Source organism: Canis lupus, chromosome 3 (genome assembly GCF_003254725.2).
Source record: "Canis lupus dingo isolate Sandy chromosome 3, ASM325472v2, whole genome shotgun sequence".
NCBI lineage: Eukaryota > Metazoa > Chordata > Mammalia > Carnivora > Canidae > Canis > Canis lupus.
In genome coordinates, this window is record NC_064245.1 from 84260726 (window position 1) to 84286398 (window position 25673).

A 25673-nucleotide genomic window follows, 5' to 3' on the forward strand; every position below is an offset into this window, starting at 1 on the left:
TGGTTGGCTCAGTCAGTTAAGCATCTGCCTTTGGCTCAGGTCATGATCCTGGAGTCCTGGGATGGACCCCAGGTCAGGCTCCCTGCTCAGTGGGGAGTCAGCCCCTCCCCCTCTGGGTCTCCCTCATCCCACTTGTGCTCTAATAAATAGATAAAATCTTAAAAAGTCCAAATACATGACATTAGCAAGAACCCTCTACTATCACTATAAATAAGCCTTGTCCTTCAGCAGCAACAAAAAACCACAAAGAAAAACAAATTTAAATCTGACCAAACTTCTAAATTAAATCTATAAAACCAAACTTAATAGACAGGTTCCTCTGAGCCCTGTTTTCAAGTAGGCCTCTACCTCGGGCCCAGGGATTGGCCTGCCCAGCCCAGTTACTCCAAGAACCTGCTAAGTCATCTTCCCACCCTCGGTATCTGATCAAGTTTCTCATCTCCCACTCTGCCTATCGGGCCAACTTTTAGCAAAAAGCCTGCTGAGCAGGCTCCTCTAGAACACCCTTACCCTTAGTGTTTCCTCTTAGTCATTTTCTACCCACCGACCCCTCTGTCCCGTAGCTCCCGCCATGCTGCTCCTTGACTATATAAATCTTTACTTGTCCTGGATGTATAGAGAACTGAGCTCAGTTCTACATTGAAGTTTCTTCTCCATACTGTCATAGTACTGAACAAAATTCACCTTTATCACCTTTAACTAGTGTCTGGCTCTAGTGTGTTTCTCTTTGATACTACAAATTTACAAAAATACATTAAACTACATCTAGGAAATGAAATTAACAAAATCTAATATGTGGAAATCTCCCAGAGCTAAATGTCTTGGTCTCCTGAATCAACACATTACAAGGGGGGAGAGAGACAGAGAGAGAGAGAGAGGGAGGGAGGGAAGGAAATGAAAATGGAATCCACAGATGATAAATACTCAAGGACATGTCTACACATTATTTCTGGTGGAGATTCAAAATGTGAATTGTGATTCAAACAAAAAACTTAAAAAATAACATTTTAGACAATTTTATATTTGATCGACTAGGTATTTGATGAGATGAAATTATTTTTTATAGTTGTTTTATGACATATTTGTTTTTATGTGATCATAGTTTTATAATTATATTAAAAAAAATCCAAGAGCCCCTATCTTTCAGAGATACATATTTATAGATGATTTGTCTTGGATTTACAACAAACTAAAATGAGGCAGAGGAAAGCAGGGTGAGAGAGGAATATAGATGAAGTAAGACTGGCCTACAGTTAAGATCACTGCCAAAGTTAGATGATGAACACAAGAGGTTTCATGTAATTATGTAACTTTCTACTGTATTCTATTTGAAAACTTCCATAATATAAAGTAAATGATTACAGTAATAATGACTGAGAGAGCTAAAACCAACCAATACATAAAAACTCAGTAAGTTCATAATAAGACAAAATGAAACAAAACAAAAGCAATTAAACTACACAAAACTCCTAAAACCTCACTGGGCACTTTAAAAGAAAGAATACTATTATTGTTATTCTACAAATTAGTAAATAAGCATTCATCCTACCTTTCCTCTGTAGACTATACTTGAAACAAACTGCTAACAAATTAAGTCATAAGTAAAAGAATTAGAAAAAGCCCTTCGTAAAACGCTGGATTTAAGCAGCAATCATCAATAGTTAAGGTTGCTGAGGAACTCTGTAACAGATGGATTAGGCTAACAACAGCTCAACTTACTCTAAACAATTTTAAGGATCAAGAAGTGGGGTGATCAGATATCATATGGCTTCTGATTTGAAGGAAACAAAACATATAGAGGACCACCTAATTCTAAACTAAGTCTTTAAGTCTAACCAGCAGTTTATGGAAAATATGAGAGACAGAAGCACATGTAATCAGCCAGATTCAGAATATGGAAATTCCAAAAGAAAAATGCCCAGTTTCTTCAACCAACAACATGGAAGAAAAGGTTGGAGGGGGAGAGAATACCCTATTACAGATTAAAACGTATGGACCTTCTTTGGATCCAAGTTTGAACAGGCCAACTGCTAAAAAAAAAAAAAACACCATGGAAACATAACTGCAAAAAGTCTGCAGAGGGACTGGCTTTTTAGATGGCATTAGAGGACTACTGTCAACTTTTTTAGGCATACTGTTGCTTAAAAAGAAAGTTATCTGTTAGAGTCACTCCTGCAGAAATGGTGGCTGAAAGAACAGGATAGCTGAGATTTCCATTAAAATATTCCACCTGTCAGAGAAGGAAGAGGCCATGGAAATAATAAAACAGCACTGGCAAAACCTGTTGAGGCCAGGTATATGGTCACCTTACACTCCTTTCTCCCTTTTACTAAGTCTGAAAGTTTTTCATCACAGAGAGTTAAAATAAAGAAAAGCAAAGGAGATGTAGGAGTTGAAATCTATAATTTAAATCAGACAGCATTTATCTTTGGTAGTCCAAAAATTTGCTCATGAGACAGCAATCTTTGCCAGAGTAACCATATTAAAATTTTTGTTTAGGTTTTCAGGATGGCCTTCCAAAGCCTGCTTAAGAATAGTGTCTCTCAAAGAGGAGCTTTTGACATTCTTGGTGGATCAATTCTCCATGGAATGAGAATGAAAACATTTAGCATCACTGGCCCAAAACACCCAATGCCATCATCACTCCCTAGTCACTCATGGCAAAAGGGAATAAAACCTCCATTTTTCCATATGCCTCTGGGGAGCAGTGAAGAACCCAGTCTGGTTGGGAACCATTTCCCTAGACCAGGTACTGTCCATTTCAATTAAAAAAAAAAAAAAAAAAAAAAGAAAGAAACCCATAAAGTGGCAATAATAAATTAATGTGACAGTTTCAGATAAAGTGAGGGCCACAAAAATATTAGTAAATAAATTTGCTATCAAAAAGCATAATTTTTAATTTTTAATTAAAAATATAGTTGAATCTATCTTATCAATTTATGGTGGGAATTGGTGGCAAAAAAGAAAATTCAAGCATACATACAGTCAGCATTTTTCAATGACTGCTTCTTTTTGGAAGGTTTGGAAATGACTTTTATCCGCTTGCTGAGGAACACACCAATGTCATCGCTGTTGCCGTAGAACATCTTTACAGACAACATGAAGTGCTTTCTTTTGTCTGAATCAGATATGTACAATGTTTTGGCTGTGCAATAGTTCTGTGAAAGAAAAGGAGAATTTCAATAGCACCAAAACCCTGTTGGTTATGTACTTACAGCTCAGCATGGCCGTAGCTAGGTTTTCAATGAATGAATTCGATGAATAACTGATAAAACTGCAAAAATTACTGAAATTCATCTCTGAAGACAAAGCACTGTCAGTCATCTTTATCAAGTCTATAAAATACTAACATTGTGATCCATTTTACCCTAAGACTGTTTTAAAAGTTTTCTGTTTTATATAGCTCTACACCTATATCACAGAATTATTAATGCTACAGCAGTCTTTTTTAAAATAGAATTTTACAGTTAAAAAAAAAAAAAGCCCATGACTGTATTTCTTCAAAGAACACATATACATAAGGCTATCTGAATTCAACAGAATTATGTTAAGAGTTTTTAGCAGTGGTCCTTTTGAAAATAGTGCAGTGTTTTTCTTAGTTAGACTTTAGAGAACCACCTGTAAATCTGATGAAAACAGCATTAGACTAATCAGATAGTTATAAAATATTTTAATGCCAGAAAGTGATATGAACATAGATTAAAGAACTCTTTATAAAAAAGGGGGTGACTGCCCAATGGGTAATTCATATTATTATATCATCCAAAGACTGGACTGAGGGGTGCCTGGCTGGCTCAGTCAGTAGAGCATGAGACTTTCGATCTCCCGGTTGAGTTCAAGCCCCACTTTGGGGACAGTGCTTAATTTAAAAAAAAAAAAAAAAAAAAAAAAAAAAAAAAAAAGAAGAAGAAGAAGAAGAAAGAAAGAAAAAAGAAAAAGAACAACAACAACAACAACTAGATTGAAAGGTAACAGAGAAAATAAGCACATCAAGATGGCAGTTTACCAGAAAATAAATTCTGGTAACTGACAAGATAGAATTAAGGAGATATTGCACTAGCAAAACAGTAGCAACACTCTCAATGCTATTGTTTCAAATATATATGACAAATTCTAAAATCTTTCCTACTCCCCTGATCGCCGTGAATTAGGCAAAGAAATGAATTCTTGATCTCTTTTTCCACATTGGATAAATGATGCTCAAACACAGCTTAGATATTTAAAATATTTGAATTATATTTTTTAAAAGATCAATGTTCTACCTTAAAATTAGGTTAAACAAGTTTCTTTGACTACCTCTGTTGTTTCTTTTAAAAATTAGGAAAAATGCAACTCATTTAGGAAATAGCTAATGTACTCTAGGTTCTTGATTTTTTAAATTGTAATCACAAGCAATTTTAGTAGCAAAACAAAAACAATGCCGCAGTTTATTTCACTTCTCAATAACAAAATCATGTAAGAAAATGCAGGTGCCATGTGACTATTTTACACTCAATTAAGTTTGCAAAAATTCAGAAGTATGGTAAAAGCTTTGAGAAGCTTTGTACTGTAGAAGACAAAATGAAGATAAAGTTAATAATAGCAATAAGAAAAATGAAAACAACAGTACTTCGCACTCATGCAGCTTTTTTTTCTCAGGATCTCCAAGTTCTAAGAGATGCTGCAAATACAATAAAAAACACTGAAGGTCAGATTAAGCCTAAACTATGGAATTGTTCTGCACCATAAAAGACACTAGGAAAATAAGTATCAACGTACTAAAGCAGAGAGTTACAGGAAACAAAAATAAAATGTGTGTCTAAATGAAGACAAATTCGGGATGCCTGGGTGGCTCAGCGGTTTGGCGCCTGCCTTCAGCCTAGGGCGTGATCCTGGACACATCGGGCTCCCTGCATGGAGCCTGCTTCTCCCTCTGCCTCTGCCTCTGCCTCTCTCTCTCTCTCTCTCTCTCTTTCTCTCTGTGTGTGTGTCTCTCATGAATAAATAAATAAAACCTTAAAAAAAAAAATAAATGAAGAAAAATTCTCAAGGGAAAAAGACTTTCACCCAAAGGGTTTTATTTGGAAAAAGCAAATGCATGTATATCCCTTTGGAAAAAAAGGAAAATGTATCCCTATTTTTACAAAAGTGAGTAATCTGAATCCATAAAACAAACAAACAAACATCATACCTGGGGTAACTTAATTAGAACCATTATTTAAAAAAAAAAAAACTGTAAGATTACAGACTACAAACTACTCAAATTCCATTCTATGGGGGCAGGGGGAAGAACGACTCACTATTCAGAAAAAGTATTACAGCTTTGAGAAAATAAATAAAGTTTAAAGTTACATTTGTCATACTAAAAGGCTAGATTAGCTAACAAAATTCTAGAATAGAAAATGGCATGTAATAAACCTTTCTGTAAATAATGAACAATTCAAGAACAACTCTTTGAAGACAAGATCTTCATGCCGTAGTAAAAAAACCTTTGCCCCGAAATGAGTATCAGATCTAATACTGCAAAAGTAGAAATATGTGAATTATACAAACAGTGCTAGCAAGAGAGGTTTAGGGAGTATATTTTTTAAAAATATGTAAGAAAAACACAAGTGGGCTAAACAGGGAGTTAATTCATGTTTTATTGCTTACCTAGTTCCAATTATGTAAGATATAAAATTGAGGAAATTAATATTTAACAAATTTAAAACCTTAAGTGAAATCTCAGATCCAAAATATTACTAATAGAGTCAAATGTCATGACCATATTAAGCACTACATACAGTACTTTACTGTAATGCATATTAAGTACAAATACCCAATAGTACAAAAATAAATAGCCCTTCTTTTTGAGTAATGGCTAATTGAACCATTCATTGAGCAGACTGTTGAAAGAAAAGAGTATTACCTTAAATGAATGGAGGTAAAGTGAGACAGGCAAGAGCAAAGGGCCCTCTCTCTGAAGCTCAGCATTGTAATGCTCCGGCTGTCTTTGCCTACCTGGGCCCACATCTACCATGTTCTTACATCTTTAGGTTCCAAGCACAGAAGATGCTCCTTCCACCTGGAATGCCTTTCTGCTAACTCTCAACTCAACAAGTCTTAACTTTATATAATGTGAGACTTCTCTAATAGCATTTTTCATTAAAACTAGTATTAACTAGTAACTTAATATTTGGCTTATAGACATTATACTACCCATTAGTAGATGCTTTCAATACTAGTTAATGCTCAAGGTTTCAGGTATTCTTTTGTCTTCTGTGAATTTTTAAGGCTTGGGGAAAGAATATAATGATATAAGTTGAAGAAACAATACTAAGCCACGATGCTGGGAAAGGCAAGTGGGGATGCTGTTTGTTTGTTATTACTTCCTTCAAAATGCTGGAAGCTGATTAAAAAAAAAAAAAAGAAGGGGCGGGGAGACGGCTGCATGGCTCAGTGGTTGAGTTTCTGCTTTCCGCTCAGGGTATGATCCTGGAGTCCCGGGATCAAGTCCCACATCTGACTCCCTGCATGAAGCCTGCTTCTTCCTCTGCTTGTGTCTCTGCCTCTCTCTGTCTCTCATGAATAAATAAATAAAATCTTAAAATAAAGCAAAATAAGATAAAATAAGATAAAATAAGATAAAATAATAAAATAAAATAAAATAAAATAAAATAAAATAAAATAAAATAAAATAAAATAAAATAAAATAAAATACTGGAAGCTGGAACTGGTTAAAGCAAGCAATGGAATTCGGTTAACAGTTGTATACACTGGTAGCTACAATCTCTGGCTTCTCACTACCTACCTAAGTATTCTTTTCATAGTACCAACTGTCTAAGTGGAGACCTATAACTCTTGAGACTTTCTACAAAATAGTAAAATAGGGGAGACACAGCTAAGACCTATCAGATCAGCCTATCACTTAAATATATCCTTGGGCTCAAGGGCCATAATTTAGATATATTTCTTACTGTTCTATTTTCTTTTAAAATGAAACCACCTTTATGGTAATAAGCTTTACTACCAACCTAATTTAAAAAATACATAGTTGATAAGTTTTATTTATAAAAATTATAAAGATACAAATGTCATAAAAATATTTGAAGAAGGTCATTATTAAGGCTTCTTAGTGTGCATTCTGTGTCTAGCTCATCACCTTCAATGTTACCTGCCAGCCCCCATCCCTATTGCCAACTACGATAAGGCAAACACTAAGATAGTCAGTGAAGATTTACTGAATGAGGAAATAGCTTCTTTTGTATTATTTTAAAGGAGAGTCATATGATCGTTGAGAACAAACCATTTTTCGAATTTTAATATTAAGGGAAAAAATAATAGTTAAATGCTAACTCAGTAAGAACTATTTTTGAATACTAAAGGTATAGACTGAAATGATTAGTTTCTAATAAAATACAATTAATAAAACTAATAAATAAATTCCATTTCCTAACAAATTAAACCCCTAAAAGTCTGAGTAAAGCTAATTGTGGCTATTTTTGTCAATAGTGTAGTTTTGTTCCACAGAGAAGCTAGACATTTACAATCTTTACAACCCACGTAAATACTTCTAAGAATTTCTCTCTTTGCTTCCATATAAGACTGAGAGTAAAATATTACTGAACTGTGTATTTTCACTGTTTATTGAGTCTCATATACCCGTCAGACACATGAGAGAGTAGGCTTTTCAATTATTATTGGCTTCCAATGGAACTTTTTTCACAGCCTGCTAAAACTGCCCCCAAGCTGAGGAAGCTTGCCGCGTGCCACTTTTAGATGTCCACAAGCTCATTACTAGACCATAGCTATTTGAGAACTTTATCTCTGATGGGTGAGGCTGTGTGTATCTGTGGGAAGGTGTTCAGAATATTGCTACCAAAAGCCATAAAAAGAAAAAAAAATCACCACCACAAAAACAAATAAGAAAACCACATGCTGCCATGGTGCCTTTTAGGAGAACCAACACAGTTTTAATTTACCTTTCCTTCCAAGTTCAGCTGCTGCATTTCTTGGTCACTATTTCCTATTCCAATAAATGCACATGGTTGAGACTCTTGTTCAGAACAACCATCCCGTTCCATTTGTTCTTTTTTTTTCTTCCATCCACTGCCCATAAGATACACACAAGGAGGAGGGCAAAAAAACCTGAAACAGTGGGGGAAACACACACACACACACACATACACACACACACACACCACACACAAAAAAATGCAATTAGATTCAAGAAAAATATTTCCTTTCCTTGAACATATGAATACAAAATTATATTGAACTGCATAAGTAACCTCCTAACGAAACATTTTGGTGAAGCCTTTTGAAATGCAAATAGTCATGTCCAGAGCACAGAAATCAAGGCTTCCACAAAAACTACATTTGTTCAGAGCAGGTTCATCTATATTGGAATCATGCAATCAATTACATTAAATACTTTTTGGAGCAGGGAGTCTCCCTTTAATTTTCATAGAGCTCAGAATTCTGAACTATTGGAATTCAGCAAATCCAATGAAGTCTAAAAGGTTACAGAAGATGATACACCACTGCGGAATCTGCAATTATTAATTAAGGTCTACTCAAAAATGATATATTATTAATCAAGGACACTATTGTTAGGGCTAATACACTTAACTATATTTGGTAATTAACCTGGAAAACAGAGTAAGAGCAGCATCCTAAGTAGAAGTTTTCAAAATATTAATAAAAGTAGAAAAATTAAAAACAAAGTGAATGACTGGATTACTATGTTTTCTGTATGTTCCACCCTGAACACCTGGTGCAAGTGGATGACTGAAAGAACAATGACATTGTACCCTTTCAACTCACAGATTACCAACGGATTTGGTTTGCTAGCTGCCAAAAAACCTGCCTTCAAAAATTCTTCCCACCTAGAATAACTTCCTTATATCGTTGACCCTTGAACACTGTGGGGGTTAGGGGTGCCAGCTTTCTATGCAGCAAAAAAAAAAAAAATCCATGCCTAACTTCTGACTCCCCCAAAACAGTAGCCTACAAATAGCCTACTGTTGACCAGGAAGCCTTACCATTAACATAAACAGTCAACACATACTTTGTATCTTATATGTATTATATGCTGTATTCTCACAACAAAGCTAGACAAAAGAAAATATTACTAAGAAAATCTTAAGAAAAATACATTTGTAATATATAGTATTAATTGAAAAAAATATGCACGTAAGTAGACCCTGCAGATTGAACCCATGTAGTTCAAGAGTTAACTGCTATTTTCTCTCTAGCAATTAAAAAATATCTATTTCAAAGCCTAGCTCAAGCCCCTATTTTATAGCTCAGATCATCAATCCGGTCCTTACACAGGGTATAATTTGCTTTTGCTCAATTATACATATTGGCTTGTGCATACTTTAAAACGTTTACACCATGTCTCATCAACGGGTCTGAAAACCAAATACCTACTCAAATAGGAGCTAAGTAAACTCAAATAGTAGCCAGGTAACTAATTTAGTGGGTGAACCAGGCTACAATAAATAAGTAGGAATATCCTTTAATAACACAAAGAAGTAGGTTCCCTCCTTTCTTTCTTGAAAACACACAGTCCTGATGGTAATTCCCACTTTCTGTATAGTTATGAGTAAAGGAAAATTTTTATTTCTTTTAAGCCTACTAGAAGAAAAAGAAGAACTTAAATGCAATGATAAGCAGCTATTGGTGTGTGATTCTGATGATAACGAGGCACAATACAGAATAGCAAGCCTGTGAACACACAGTTTGCTCAACTACTGGCATGTGGACCTAGTGTTGGTCACATCCTCCGATTGTTCAACAGATGCTTGAAATTAAATTTTATATGAAGTTCCTTATAAAATTTAGCCACTAATTTATGTTTTTTAACACTTTGTAGGCCAAGAGCGTGCAGGCTTAAGTGACAAAATGTGTACATGTGCCTATTTGTGTGCATGTATGTAACACACTGACAACACCAGGGTGGATTTGGCCTCAGCCCTTCCTAAAGGTAGTTAGTATCTACTTTTTGTTTGTTTCCCCCCTTAGCACCTACTACAATATTGACTGAACTGAATCAAAACTATGTAACAACTACTTTTCACTCAACTCTAAAGACTACTTTAGGAGCAATTTATATTAATTTATAAGTGAGCTGGGTTTATGTAATATTTATTAATTTACCACATTATTACACCCCTAGTCTGTACCCCTAGTGTATGAGGCACTGGGAATATAGGAGTCAAAAAAAAAAAAAAGACAAAAATTTCTGTCCTGATGGAATTCACACTCTAATAGAAGCGACACACAATTAAAAAACAAAACAAAACAAAAAAAACATAATTGAGTAAGGTAGCTTATATATTCTGTTAGCTGGTGAGAAGTACTGAGGGAAAAAATTAAGCAGATAAGGAGTACTTAAAATGTAGAATACCTACGTAGCCAGGGAAAGCTTCCTTAAAAGGTAAGCCCGAGTTACATCCTAAAGCAATGGGTAGCTGGGGTAGGAGTATTTCAGTTGAGGGAAAATCAAGTGTAAAGGCTCTACAGTAGGAAGGACTAAAACGGACTGTGTCTAAACAAACACAGACCAGTGTGGCTGGAGTTGAGAATAGAAGATGAAGCCTAGATAATGGAGAAGAAGATGAAGTAGGCCCTGGGGGTCAAGCTGAGTGAGGAGGGAAGCCACTGAAGTCTTCTCATATTTATCTAAAGCAATAAAAAGGCAGCAGAGCAGCTTTCATGCCTACATACTCTCACTGTGGCTGTGGATACAGAGGTCACAGCCGAGGTAGTGGGCTCAGCTCCAGGTCACTCCAAGTTTGGAGGGATGCCTGGAGTAGCTGGGCTAGTACTGGAGTTGGCTCAATTCAAGTCTACGGCAGGGATCTTTCTGGCCTCTCACACTGGGAGCCTCCCAATGCTTACCATGGCACAGACTCAAATACCTAGCTGGCACACTATTGGGAGGTTGAGAAGGCATCAATTTAAGAAACTTGCCTCCTATTAGTGTTTTTTTTTTTTTTATTGAACGCTGATATTAAAATTCCTTAGTAAACTGGTATACCAGCTATAAAATTCAGAGTGGTGCTTCAGTAGAGTGTACCAGACATGGGAGTCAAATCTCAACAAGCTATCATAAAAGATATTTTTTATCTCACACCTAAAATAATATAAAGAGGGTTAAAACTGTAGAAGATTGGGTAGTACTGGCTTTCTCAAGAGTATTGTGATAAAAGGGCATAAACAAGGTATAAAATTAGGTTGCCAATCAATTCTTCATCACTTAAAACTCAGACAAGATTCTATATTGAAAGTGCTTTCCAATAAGAAAAATAAAGACTTCACAAATGCCTTGTGTTTTTTGTCAACTCTACAACAATTCAAAAAAGTTGCAATGTAAGAAAACAGCAAATCCAGTACAATCTAAACATCGAGACTATTTCTATATAATGCGTTGATGAAAACCGTATTCTAAACACCCCATATTGTCACCCCCTAGGAAACAGCTAATGAGTCAGGTTTGCATTTCCAAAGACTTCAGTAGTAACATCATTAAATAGAAGATAAGCATACACACAGCAAAAGAACACAGACAAAAGAAAGGAAATTTTTCCATCTCTTTGGGTCTTCCTCAATTTCTTTCAGAAGTGTTCTGTAGTTTTTAGGGTGGAGATCCTTTACCTCTTTGGTTAGGTTTATTCCTAGGTACCTTATGCTTTTGGGTGCAACTGTAAATGGGATTGACTCCTTAATTTCTCTTTCTTCAGTCTCATTGTTAGTGTATAGAAATGTCACTGATTTCTGGGCATTGATTTTGTATCCTGCCACACTGCCGAATTGCTGTATGAGTTCTAGCGATCTTGGGGTGGAGTCTTCCGGGTTTTCTTTTTTTGTTTTTAAAAATTTTTTATTTATTTATTCATGAGAGACACAGATAGAGAGAGAGGCAGAGAGGCAGAAGCAGACTCCATGCAGGGAGCCCAATGCGGGACTCGATCCTCGGTCTTCAGGATCACGCTCTGGGCTGAAGGTGGTGCTAAACCGCTGGGCCACCGGGGCTGCCCTCTTTTGGGTTTTCTTTTTTCTTTTCTTTTTTTTTCTTTTGGGTTTTCTAAGTACAGTATCATGTCATCTGTGAAAAGGGAGAGTTTGACTTCTTTGCCAATTTGAATGCCTTTTATTTCTTTCTGTTGTCTGATTGCTGAGGCTAGGACTTCTAGTACTATGTTGAATAAGCAGTGGTGAGAGTAGACATCCCTGTTGTGTTCCTGATATCAGGGAAAAGGCTCTCTAGAAATGACGAATATCTACCATTTGTTTCAACATGGATGGAACTGGAAGGTATTATGCTGAGTGAAGTAAGTCAATTGGAGAAGGACAAACATTACATGGTTTCACTCATGTGGGGAATATAAAAGAATAGTAAAAGGGATTACAGGGGAAAGGAGAGAAAATGAGTGGGAAAAATCAGAGAGGGTGACAGACCATAAGAGACTCCTAACTCTAAGAAACAAACAAGGGGTAGTGGAAGGGGAGGTGGGTGGGGGGGGGTGTTGGGGTGACTGGGTGACAGGCACTGAGGGGGGCACTAGACGAGATTAGCACTGGGTGTTACACTCTATGTTGGCAAATTGAACTCCAATAAAAAACTATACAAAAAAGAAAAAGGAAATTAAAGAGAGTGAGGATTAAAAAAAAAGTCACCTAATTGACAGAAGAAAAATTAAAATACACCTGATACTGCCATATGGAATCACTGAGTTTTTAAATTTGGGCAGTTGGTCAGTATGTACCAAATACTCAGTGAAAAGTCTGACCAACAAGTGGCCAGCTCCCAGAGTTTAAGAGCCACTATAAAAGAATATGCTACAAAACAATGTGCCTTGATTTTCTGCATGTCCCCTACATAGCTCTATCTAGCAACTGTGACAAACAATGCTTTTTTCCTGCCACTTGGTGGCAATATGCACACATTTACAATGTTGCTCATTTCCTAGTTTAAACAATCAGTCTTTATTTTCAGAGAATGATTCAACAACTTTTTCCTCAAACCAGGAGATGGGGTCTGGAAAATACCTTACAGATTCAAAGAAGCCTTTTCATTCAGCCCAATACATAAAATAGGTCAGGTTAGACAAAATCCAAACATCATTTATGTTATCTGACCTTTGCAGAATCATTATCCTTTGATGATTATTCAATCCAAAAGTACCAAAATAGAAATGTTTTTACACACCACAGTTACCTCATTTAAAACACATTCTCAGTATGACTTCAGGAGCATCACCTCATTGTCTACATGGCTTTATTGTCGCCTCAACAGCATCTCTATCACCTTCACTACTGCTTAATGACTTCCGTTGACACAAAGTTGAAGGAATACTAATATGTCAAATGTAGTTTCCTTGTGATTAATGAAAATTTTCCTCCATACAAAATAATCTTTTTAAAAGTCTGTTTTACTTTAACCTGGAATAATCTTCTTTAATGAAAAAGTAAAACTAATCATTAACATCAGTGACCAGATGTCCAAAAAAATAAATATTTGTTATTAGGCACCAAAGTTAATACCAAGGACAATTTAAAATTTAAGGATAAATTTTCCTGACCTAGTATTTCTTTTTTTTTCTTTTTTTTTTTCTGACCTAGTATTTCTAGCCTCATTCACTGGAGTTATTTTATAAGCCAAGAAGACTGTGGTCATGTCCCCAAGTTACCTTGTGCCTTATGCCTTAGCAGCTTTTCAGAAAGGCCTGAATTTGGATTAACAAGAAAGAAGGCAGATCTTACTCTTTCCACTGTGTATGCCACCAGTAAGGGGCCAGACTTCGTCCGGGAGGCTGGACCACACGAGCAGTTCCTTACCACTAATCCTTTTTTAAAATCAAGTAATTTTAATAGGTTTTCACCCTTTGTTGTAAAATGAATACATATCTACTCTGAAATTTTAATAACACAAATATGTAAAAACACAGGAAAATAGTTCCTTTGGCCTTTTTATTTCTTCATTCTTTGGAGGCCAGAAGCTTAGATTCTTGAAGCTCTGCTTTACCTGGTGTCTTAGACAAGCCAGGACATACCCAAATAGAGAGGAAGTGAAAACAAAGGCAATCACAACAAAGGATAACCTTTAAATCACCTACTTGAGAAGGCACTATCTCTTTGTCCTCATTTATTTTTGATAGTGACTAACAGGAAGGAACCTCATTTGGACTTAGGCGTAACTTCTTAAGTAGCTGTTCCTTTCTATTTTCCCCTTGGGGCCTCAGTTATCCAGTATTAAATGACACAGTGACTTTCAAAATTCCTAGTAAAGATCCTTTTGCATAGTACTGGCACCTAATTTCCTAACCAAAATAAGGAATAAATGAATTAATGAATGAATCCAGTTGCACCAAAATGCACCTTCAAAAACCCAGAGAAAGAACAGCAATAAACACGTCTACTAATGATTTCCATTAGACGCAGCCCAGGTTCTCTCAGCTGATAGTAAAGGAACGATCCAAAGCAAAGTTCACAAAGTTTGTGTTCTTTAGGCATCATCATCTCCTCCATCTTCAAGCTCTACTATATGTGACCAACACTCAGACACAAAATGGAAAACTATGAAAATTAGGGCAATAAAAAATATGAAATTTGGAGTTATAGTCACAGGGGTTCTAATCCTGGCTCCATGGATTCTTAAATTAAGATGAACCTAGGCATATTAAAGTCTCTGATCTTTCATTTCCTCATTCACAGAATGAGGATTATAACATACTGACTTTACAAGATTATTCTGAGGATTAAAAATTTAAAATATCTGTAAGGCATTTCCAGTCGGGTCCCTGATTGGAGCTGAATAAAGGACAAGTGTTTCTTCAGGTTCATTATGAAGTGTAAGTCTGGCCTGCTAGACTAATCAAATATTGAGGGTGTTTACTTGTTCTGTTTCTTCGAAAGACAATCTGCTCTGCACACACACCCAATTACATTAGTTTTTTTTTTTTTTTTTAAACAGAATATCCAGTAACAATGTCATAAGAAAAAGGAGCCACTATCTTGATTTGGTTCTGTGTCTCAAACTGTGGATACCAACTTCTTCCCATATTTAATTATAAATGAGATGGTTAAGTCTTACTAGTAAAAGAGATTCACCATCATCTCAGCTTGGATTGAGAGGACTTTAAGAGATCTCTTAACTTTCTTCCAGCACAAGAATTAATCACACAGTTACATTTTGCTCCTCTTATGCATTATGCTAAGTTTTCTCACAAACTCTAAAATTCTAAGTTATCTCACAAACTCTAAAATATCAGTCATCCCTTTCAACCCAACACCCAACCCTGAGTTCTCGTTCTTTCTCTCACTTCAGTTTGGTGCCTTTCTGACCAATCCAGAAAATCTTTCATCTTCCCTCACAAGCAGCCTTTGTCCACAAAATGCTTAACAGTCTCAAAGAAGTCCCAAAGACAAGAAAATCCCAGCAACCAAATGAAAAAACAAACAGCAAAAGTTTATAATTATACATCTTGAATGCTGAAATTTGTTAAGATACTGCATCAAATACTAAATACGAAGATCACTTTGTTATACTTTAATTCTGCTAATCTGACTTCTAGGTTATTTCCGCAGTGGCCACATTCTCAGTCGTACAAAGTGAGTACTAACTCAGTTTTGCTATTTTTTCTTAACCTGAATAGGCACAGGGTCTAGGTGGACAGGACTGGGAGCTCTTTTCTTTATAATCACTCCACGGTTCAAATTCAGGGATTTGTTTAGCCTTCTCCTTTTCAAAAGTACTTTGGGGAGATCACATGTTTATAAAACTACATGTTCCACCAAAAGGAGAGCTATTTTTTGAACAAGCTAATGCACCACCGAAATACTTAGGGAATATCATGTGGGCTGCCCACCCCCCATCACAGGCAATTTATGGATTATTTCATTTCATGACATCGGGGATCTAGCCAGATGATCTTTACTATATATGCCACAATTCACTTTGTTTCTCCCTTTCAACAGAGACAAATGCCCTATTTTTCATTTTGTACTTACAAATTAACCCAATAAAAGAAATCACCTCTAACTTGTGTATTAATACATCATTTGCAAGTTCACTTGATAGCTACAATTAACTACCCACCAGAAAAACGACCTTACCTTTTTTCATTTCCATATGACTTCTGTGCAACTTTTGCATGAAGAATAAGTACTGTTTGATCCCCTCGCTCTTTTAAGTAATTTCGCATAGCTTCCCTAAAATAAGATATAAATATTACTATTATAGGAGTAGGATTTAGAATATTACTATGCTCTGTGATGAAAGGAATGATTAAAAATATTTTAAAATAAGCAAATATAAAAATGAAAACAAAGCAAAACAAATCCAATAACTAAACTTAAGGAATATTATACAATGGGGCAATAAATACTGTTTATCTTCAACTCTATATTTTATTCTTTAAAAGAAACTGTCCCTCATTCCTGGAATTTATGATGTTACTGAATTAAATCATAATTAGAACTTATAGAGAAGAATAACTATAGAATAACTAGAATCATTATATACATTGCTTATTTTGCTTTCAACTGTTTATAAAATTAATGACATGTAACAGTTTCATATTTAATAATCTAATTCCCCACCACCACCAGCACCACTCTCCCAGCTATTAGAATCAATATTTTCCAACAACTACAAAGCTGTAACAAATCATTAGGTCACCTAAACTTATTACACGTTTAATTATTACATGTTCTTAAAATAACAGCCTACATAATACTACTATGAAAAGGCCATCATTTATACATAAGCACACAATTACCCTGACGGATGTTACTGAAGATAAAACAAAATTTCATAAAGATTAATTCAAATTAGTGAAAAACCAAACGATTTCAACTGCCTATTATGCATAAGCTTCATAAGAAGCCACTGTCTGAATTTGCTGAATCCCAATTCTTGAGACGTTTTACGCATGATGAAATTAAAGCAAAGGTACTTCAAAAACAATCAACGAGCACTTTTAATGCATTAAATGCTATTTTATTTATATTGTAAATAAAAGACATGCAGAAGAAGATAGCTATCCAATAACAGTACATTATTAAATGTAGGGAATTCTAGACTTGCAGCACTTAGAATGTAAGTGGCTGGGGGCAAATCAATTCACCTCACGCAGTCAGATAATAATGCAGACCTAACACAGAGTGGTTGTGGGGATTAAATGAGATAATCTAGATGGCAGCATGTGTGGTTTCTGATTGGAATACTTGTTAGTGGGACACCTGGGTGGCTCAGCGGGTGAGCATCTGCCTTTGGCCTGGGGCATGATTCCAGTGTCCAGTATCGAACCCCTCATTGGGCTCCTTGCAGGGAGCCTGCTTCTCCCTCTGCCTATGTCTCTGCCTCTCTCTGTGTCTCATGAATAAATAAGTAAAATCTTAAAAAAAAAAAAAAAGGAAAAATAAAAAAGAAAAAAGAAATATCTGTTAGCTGCAAGGCAGGGCAGGTAACACTGAGATCCAATAGCTTGAGAATTAATCCCTACCTCTGACAAAGAGCTTTTATTTTAAAAGTCCAGTGAAGACAAGAGTTTGGAAAACAAATTGTAATAAAATACATGACTCAGAGGTATGAACAAAAAGCCCCACTAAGGCAATATTTGTGTAAAGGAAGGGAGCCGTGATAAAGAACTACAGTTAACTCTTGAACAAAGTCGGGGTCAGGGGAGCCAGCACCCTGCACAGTCAGAAATCTGCATACAATTTTTGACTCCCCTCAAACTCAACTACCAATAGCCTACTGTGGACTGGAAGCCTTATCGACACCATAGTCGATTAATACATATTTTGCATGTTATATATGTATTATACACTGGATTCTTACAATTCAGTATGCTAGAGAAAAGGTTTAAGAAAACCATAAGGAAAATCCATTTACAGTAATGTATTGTGTTTATTGAAAAAATCTGCATATAAACGGACTCATGCAATTCAAATACCATATTGTTGTTAAAGGGTTAACTGTACATGCTTCGAAAAATTTCTTAGAAGAGTTAAATTCAAAAGGAAGAGGAGCAGACCCAGGAAGTGGGAAGAGGAAAGAAGGCGGCATTCCAGGATCTGGAAGTAGTAAGTATAAAGACACAAGAGACCCCACACATTTGGGTACACCGAGATTCAGGCTGAGGGATAAGGCAGACACAACGAAACAGCAGCTGCTATCTCTTGAGTATTTATTGTGTGCTAGGCCCTGAACTAAGCACTTCCTGTGCACTACTTCATTTAATCCTCATAAACCAGAAAGGTAAGAGGATTCTTAAAACCACTTTGAATTTCTTGCCCAATGTGTTGCAGTTCCCGGCAGTTCGGAACTCAATTCTTTAGGAGTCTAAAGTGAGCCATGGCTGTGATGAAAGCAGACACACTGGGTAGTGTCCAAGTGTGAAAGGCTTGTTAAACCCTTTGAAAATGTGACCTTTGTACACTTACATACTAGGTCTGAAAAGTTAAGTCAAATATCACTCTATGATAGATGATGATAAAAGTGGTAGCAAGTAATAAAATTTTTAAAAGACCCGGGAAAAAATTTAAGTGTAAATAAATAAATAAGCAAAATAAAATCCTTCTCTTTGAGAACTGGGATGAGATCATTTAATTTTATCCAAACCCATTATAGAAACAACACCCTGGTGCTAGGTAATTTGCTGTGAAACACATATACACATAGGTCTGAATCTTAACTGATCTCTTACCAAGCCTGAGTTTCCTCAGTTGTAAAATAGACGCATACATACATATTTAAAGTAAGTCCAACAAACTAACTTATACCAAGTATCAGTAATCTCTTGCTATTATTATTATTCTCTTGGAAGGGCTAGTAGGGAGCAGGAGGACAAGGCATGGCAATACTTCCAATGAAGTTTGACAGCAAACTTAAAAAGGGCCTGGAGGTAAATGATCCCGCACGTCATTTGACTTGAAAGGCGCACTACCTGTGGGCACAACAGGTAAACTGCACATTTACCCATTTTCCCCTTAAAGATTTACTGAGAGGCTGTTACATCCTAGGCACTGACCATCATGCCAGTTGCCTGTATTGGAAGCAGCTATGTACAATTCTGATCACGACAGAAGATTTCAGATCTCAAGTGGTTTATGGTGAGTGCAAGATGACAGCTCTAGTTTTCATTCTCTCCCTTCGTATTTATAATATGAATTCTTGAAAAAGCAACAAGAACCTTCAGATAATCATTAATAATAGTTATCTAGTAACTAATTTGCCAAATAGGTTCTTTCAACAAGGGGGAAAAAAAAAGAACCCCTTTGCTTCCTTGATAGAACTTCAATGTGTGAAAATTCATTTCCTCCAGCATTCTTAAGGAGCCATAACAAATAAAAATGATATACTCTAAAGAAACACAATTCAATAAAGCCTATAGAATGAGAGCCCACGTGCCTTCCATCTAAATAGAGTAGGGTTTCATCAACAGAATGGGGTTTCAGTTTCAGCACTGCTGACATCCTGAGCAAAACAATCCTTTGCTGTGAGGGGACTGTTCTGTGCACTGTGTGTTCGGTTTCCAAAGTAACCCAGTCCCATATATACTGTAGCCACAAACATTTTAGAGAGCTGCAGAGTATACCTTGGGGTATTTGGCAACATTTCTAGCTTCCACCATTTGATGTCAGCAGCACCCTTCCTCAAACTGTGACAACCAAAACTGTCTCCAGGTTTTGGCAAATGTGAAGAGGGGTGCAAGGGGGAGTCATCTGGGTTAAAAACCACTGGTTTAGAGAAAAGTCAAAAGTATTTCAACAAGATGGTAAAGTCATCTGCTGTTCTTTTAAAAAAGAATAAGGGAAATTTTATCATTGAAAAACATAATGTAAGTATTATAAGAATCTTTCTAGTAGAATTACTACTTTGTATTACTGAATTGTTAAAAAGTAGCAAAGTTAAAAGTAGTAATTTCTTGGAATAGTTACTATTCTAACAACTTTGAAGTATATTCTTTGTTGACTTGTTTCATTTAATGATTCCTTTAGAAGGTAAAATATTCATTCTGAATAAAAACCAATTAAAAATTATGTGAAGAACATTGTAGCAACTGCTTTTGAAACAGTCTGCTTACTCAAAACATAGAAGCTTATCTTTTAGAAAAACAGTATTTTATTTCTATCGATATTTTTACTAACATAAAATCATGGCAAGTGCCATGCTAGGTTATTATGTTCAAACTGCCTGTCATTGTATTTGTTCATAATTTTTTTTAAAGATTTTATTTATTTATTCATTCATGAGAGACACACATAGAGAGAGGCAGAGGGAGAAGCAGGCTCCATGCAGGGAGCCTGACATGGGGCTTGATCCCAGGACTCCAGGATCACACTTTGGGCCAAAGACAGGTGCTAAACTGCTGAGCCACCCAGGGATCCCCCAGAAACCCATTTTTATAAAGTGTTTCCAAAGTAACCCCGTCCCCATATATACTGTAGCCACAAACATTTTAGAGAGCTGCAAAGTATACCGTGGGAAATACTACTATAGGCTAGGTTTTAGAAACCATGCCAGCAGCCTTTCATACTCCCTAGGAACTAAAAATGCCTTTTACATTTTTAAGGGATTGTAAAAATGAAAAGAAAGCTATGTAACATTATGTGGTCCTCAAATCTTAAAATATGTACTACTTGGCTCTTTACAGAAAGCATTTGCTGACCCCTGTGCATAGGCAATTAAAAAAAAAAAAAGATAATTTTAAAAGCTGCAAAACAGAATGAATAATGACATTCTAATTTGTTTAATCAATTACGTATACCACACGGTTGACATTTAATTCAATTAAAAAAAAAAAAACCCACCTCTTCCTTGAAACTGGACTTGGTGATAGGATACTTGATAGCTCAGAAGCCTGAGTTAGACTCTTCTCACCTCTCCTCTGGAATGTTGCCAAAAGACATCCAGATTCATGCCACCCCTCAACCCAAACAAAGTCCATGGAGCTGCCCTATTTCTGTCAGATTCAATAGTTAGGTCTTTTACATCATCACAGACAGTACTTCTCAAAGTGAGCTCCACCAACAGTGTCAATTTGCAATGGAGAGTGCTCTATTCAAAGACGTTTTAGAGCAACTAGATCACATAAAGTAAAACCAATTCTTTCATGGCAGGACTACTCAATCTTAAGCAAATCTCTAAGAGAGGTATCTGTAATACTATATTGGATCAACTATTAGACCAGACCAAGATCTGTTGTTTTTTCCCCGAGTGCCAGTTCTGAAAATGATAATCCAGAAAAAGGGCTAAAAAAGTCCCTCATAATACTAAGGAAACATAAGGATGCCACAGTAGGTTTCTATACCTATTGGTGACCAAGGCCAAACAACAGTACAGGTCATGTTCCTAGGAGAATGCTGGCAAATCTCATTCCACTCCCTCTTATGATAAAAATAAAATGAATGATCCATACAGAATTCTATGGAATTCTATGAAAGTTCATATACAGGTAAACTGCTTAATGTCCTTTCTCACAGCTTTGAGACAAATCCTTTCATAAATTTTTGGTTTCTAGTCCCCCTCCCAAACATACAAGCCATTACACTGTAAGAATTGGGCCATTCATCGCTAATAGAATATCACTTCTGTGTTCTACTATTTTAAGTTTATTTTGGAAATAAACAATTTCACTACTTCTTTAAGGCTTTACTCATGTAGAGGAAAATCTGAGACTTGAAGATTTTGATAACATGATAACAGTAGGGAGTACTCATATTCAAAGGTAGATCATCACCTTGGTTCTTAGATATCTAGGCCTGGATGATCCAAACTTGGCTCCTTGAATCCCAGGGACCACGTGGACCCTTCCTATTCCAGCTCATTTTTCTTCTTCCCCAAGATGCCCTACAAACATACGACTGGCCTAAGTAAAGTTGGATATTAGTTGCGACTACTTTAATATGAATTATTTACTACTTATAAACTATTTGACTAATAACTATATAGACTGAAGGTCACACGTTACTATCAATGTATATTTAACTTAATGGTTTTATTTTACTATAAATCTAATTTGTTTCATTTTGACTTGGTTTATATGGTGTTTGCTACTCGTGGTTGTCTTATGATAAAGTAAATGGAAAATCCATAATTAGGTTAAAACATGAATATTGTGCTCTATAAAACATAAAGTAACCTCTGACTTCTAGAAAAGAACCAGAACAGACATTAATCTGACCTAATCTAATAAGGAATGGATGATTCTCTTGTCATAAGTTGAAGGGAATGGATCATAAATAGGCATAGCAAATAGCTGCTTAAGCTATGATCCAGGGCAGACAAGAAGAATACACTGCTTTAAGAGTTTCTCATTAGGCATTGGTAAAATGCTTCTCAAAACTGCATGCTATGTTCAAGAAAGACAAGACATTCAAAAAGAAGAAAATGGGAGCTCATTCAAAGACAACAGAATCCCAAAATTAATACACAAATATTTATAAAATATACATAACCTGTGTTGAAGTAAACAACAGATACAGAGGTTAAATCCTAACTCTCCTTTTAGGATGTTATTACTTACTCTAGGGCAACCTGAAAACAAGCCAAGGAAGAACTTCAGAAATTCAGTTTTTCCAGAGTCTGACCAGGAGAGGAATGGAGGTATGTACAAGTACACTGAGAACAGAGGCATGGTAGGGAGACCAAAAGGGATGGGGTTTCAAAAAAAAGTATTAGTCCAAGTGACAGGGAAAAAGTTTTCAGAGTAAATAACAAAATAGTTCCAACAATTACAGCAAATCTTTAAAAAAAAAAAACAAAAAACCTAATGAAGGAAATCCCAGTACTAAATGAATTCAAGCAAACGCATGAGTTGGTGGAGAGCAGTCTGCAGTGTCACAGAGGGGGAAGAAAGTTAGGAGTACACGCCTTTGAAGACTGCCTATAACTCAAGCATATTCAAAATTCCAGTTCTAACCTTCTGATAATTGACAACACAGCAAAGTCTCTTAATACAATGGGGTATTACACTGAATAGCATCTGTGTTTTCTAAAAGCATGTGTTATATAGCGCTGCTGCAGGTCATAACTGCGGAGCTCAGACATATTCCCACATAAGGGACAGGCACACTCGCTGTGATCTAGTCAGCATTCCCAGAGACTGACATCCTGCTGTACTAAAACTAGTAGTTTCACTGATGACCCCAGGCTCTAAGTGACAAAATGAGAAGCTTCCACAATAAAAAAACAACTATTTCTATATGATAATGTAAAGTCTGGTTATTCTGTCTTTGAATCCACAGTTATACTTGAAAGCCTCATGAAAGGGACTATTTCAAGAGAACAGGATGCCCTTGGAAGTTAGGACTCAATGGTTTCTAAATGTATTTCTGAAAGAATGTAATATTCAAAAGAAAAAAAAAGTGAATCCACAATAATGCTGAGTAGAACATGGTGTTAATTATCCTTAATCAAAAATTTACATTTTGTGTATGTAGAACTGCATTCTAAGCACTATCCAAAACATTGTCCTCTAAATAGACCATTATTTAATACTGCTTAATTCAGAAGATGAGGCTAGGAACAGAATAGAGTAGGTTTAAAATACTTATTTTTTAAGGAACCTTCTCTAAATTAACTCCCTACCTCCCCTGCACCCCAATAAAAGGAGATATATCAACTTCCTTTAAAAACATTTTAGAAAAAAAATAAAATAAAATAAACATTTTAGAACGCCTGGGTGGCTCAGTGGTTGAGCATTTGCCTTCAGCTCAGGGTGTGATCCAGGGGTCCTGGGATCAAGTCCTACATCAGGCTCCCCAAGAGGAGCCTGCTTCTCCTTGTGCCTGTGTTTCTGCCTCTGTGTGTCTCTCATGAATAAATAAAATCTTAAAAAAAAATTTTTTTTTAATTTATTTGAGAGAGAAACAATGATGCAGGGGGAAGGGGAGAGGGAGAGGGAGAAGTAGACTCCCCACTGAGCAGGGAACCTGACTCAGCTGGATCCCAGGACACTGGGATCATGACCTGAACAGAAGGCAGACGCTTAACTGACTGAGCCACGCACTTGCCCCTAAAACATTTTTTATAGAATAAAAGACACTAAAGTTTTCCTAACAGCGAAAACTCTTAAAAGGAAAAACTGGGAAAATGTGATTAAAAGGAACCAGAGGAAACCTAAATTTGCTATACTATCAAAAGGGAAAACTTCCTAATTTTTAACCTTGGGTTTAAAATTAAATTTTTATCACAGAATTGGTCGCTGACTTTACATTCCAATTTTCTGTTTTATAAAAACTATTTTACTAAATTTGCTTTATGCTAGCTTTCATAATAAAGAATAAGGAGCGCCTGGGTGGTTCATTTGGTTAAGTGTCTGACTCCTGATTTCAGCTCAGGTCATGATCTCAGGGTTGTGAGCCTGAGCCTCGTGTTGGGCTCTGCACTGGCCATGGAGCCTGCTTAAGATTCTCCCTCTCCCTGTGCCCTCTGCCTCTCTCTCCCTCTCTAAAAAATAAAATAATAATATATTTTTTAAAAAAGATAATAAAGAATAAAAATCCTAAGTTTGCTCTCTTTAAGAAAGAGTTAAAAAGACATAAAAGCTTAACTGAATTATCCCTCTGGAAGATACATTAATCCCTTTTAAGGTATTTTTAAAGGACAAAAGCTAATAAAACCTTGTACAACTTTATTGAGATTGAATTGAAACACAATAAGATGTATAAATTTTAAGTGTATGGTTGGGTAAGTTTTAGCATACGTATATACCCGTCACCACAATCCAGGTGAAGATAGTCATCATTCTCAAAACACTACCATGAACATCTGTGTTCAAGTCTTTGTGTTCACATTATGTTTTAATTTTTCTTGATTACATATGTAAAAATGGCATGGCTGGGCCCTATGGTAGGGCACTTTCTTTTTAAAGTGCCATATTATTTTCCAAAGTTGCTGTACTACTTTACATACCCACCACCAAGGTATAAGAGTATTAGTTGTTCTAGGAAGTATCTCATTGTGGTCTTACTTTGCATTTCTTTAATGCATATTTGCCATATATACACATTGTCTGGAGTATCTGTTCAAATCATTTTCCCAAATGAAAAACAGGTTATTTCCTTATTATTGACTTTGTTTGGAGTTCTTTTCATAATCTGGATACAAATGTTTTATTCCTAATTTGGATGAAGTAAAACTTATTCATTTCTTTTTTCCAGAGGTAGTGCTTTTGGTGTTATATCTAAGAAATCTTTGCCTAACCCAGGGTCACAAAGATATTCTCCTGTATTTTCTTGTAAAAGCTGCATAATTCGAAGTTTTACATTTAGATACATTTTTATATATGGTTCCATGCACAGATCACAGTTATTTTGTATTTATGTGTATGTAAATGGTAGGGACATATGGATATTCAGTTGTTTCGGAATCCTTTGTTAAAAACTCTAACTAAATTGCCTTTGCACCTTCATTGAAGAACATATATCTCAAGAACTATTTCTGGCCACTATTCTGTTACAGTGATGATCTACTTAGTTATTCTTATGCCAATACCATCCTTGATTACTGTATATAGCTTTCTACTAAATTTTGAAAACCAGTAGTCTAAATTCTTCTATTCTTCTCTTTTTTCAAGGTTGTTTTGGCTAGACTAGGTTGCTTGCATCTCCATATAAATTTTAGAAACAGTTTGTCAACTGCAAGAAAAAGTCCACTGGGATTTTGAATAGTATTATGTTGAATCCATAGATGA

The 25673-nt window shown here is 35.9% G+C and overlaps 1 protein-coding gene across 9 annotated transcripts in view; it reads right to left on the reverse strand.

The window, feature by feature from the left end:
- Nucleotides 1–25673, reverse strand: part of RBPJ (recombination signal binding protein for immunoglobulin kappa J region) — a 225368-nt gene that overhangs the window by 11537 nt on the left and 188158 nt on the right. For 8 of the 9 annotated variants that reach the window (XM_049108722.1, XM_025438224.3, XM_035714093.2 and 5 more), the window contains 3 exons: nucleotides 16084–16179; nucleotides 7941–8106; nucleotides 2984–3158 (listed from right to left, as the gene is read on the reverse strand). In XM_049108722.1, the coding sequence (XP_048964679.1) occupies nucleotides 2984–3158; nucleotides 7941–8106; nucleotides 16084–16179 (437 nt within the window). Of the gene's footprint in view, nucleotides 1–2983; nucleotides 3159–7940; nucleotides 8107–16083; nucleotides 16180–20787; nucleotides 21352–25673 lie in introns of those variants that run through there. The other variant, XM_025438223.3, reaches the window with a different exon arrangement.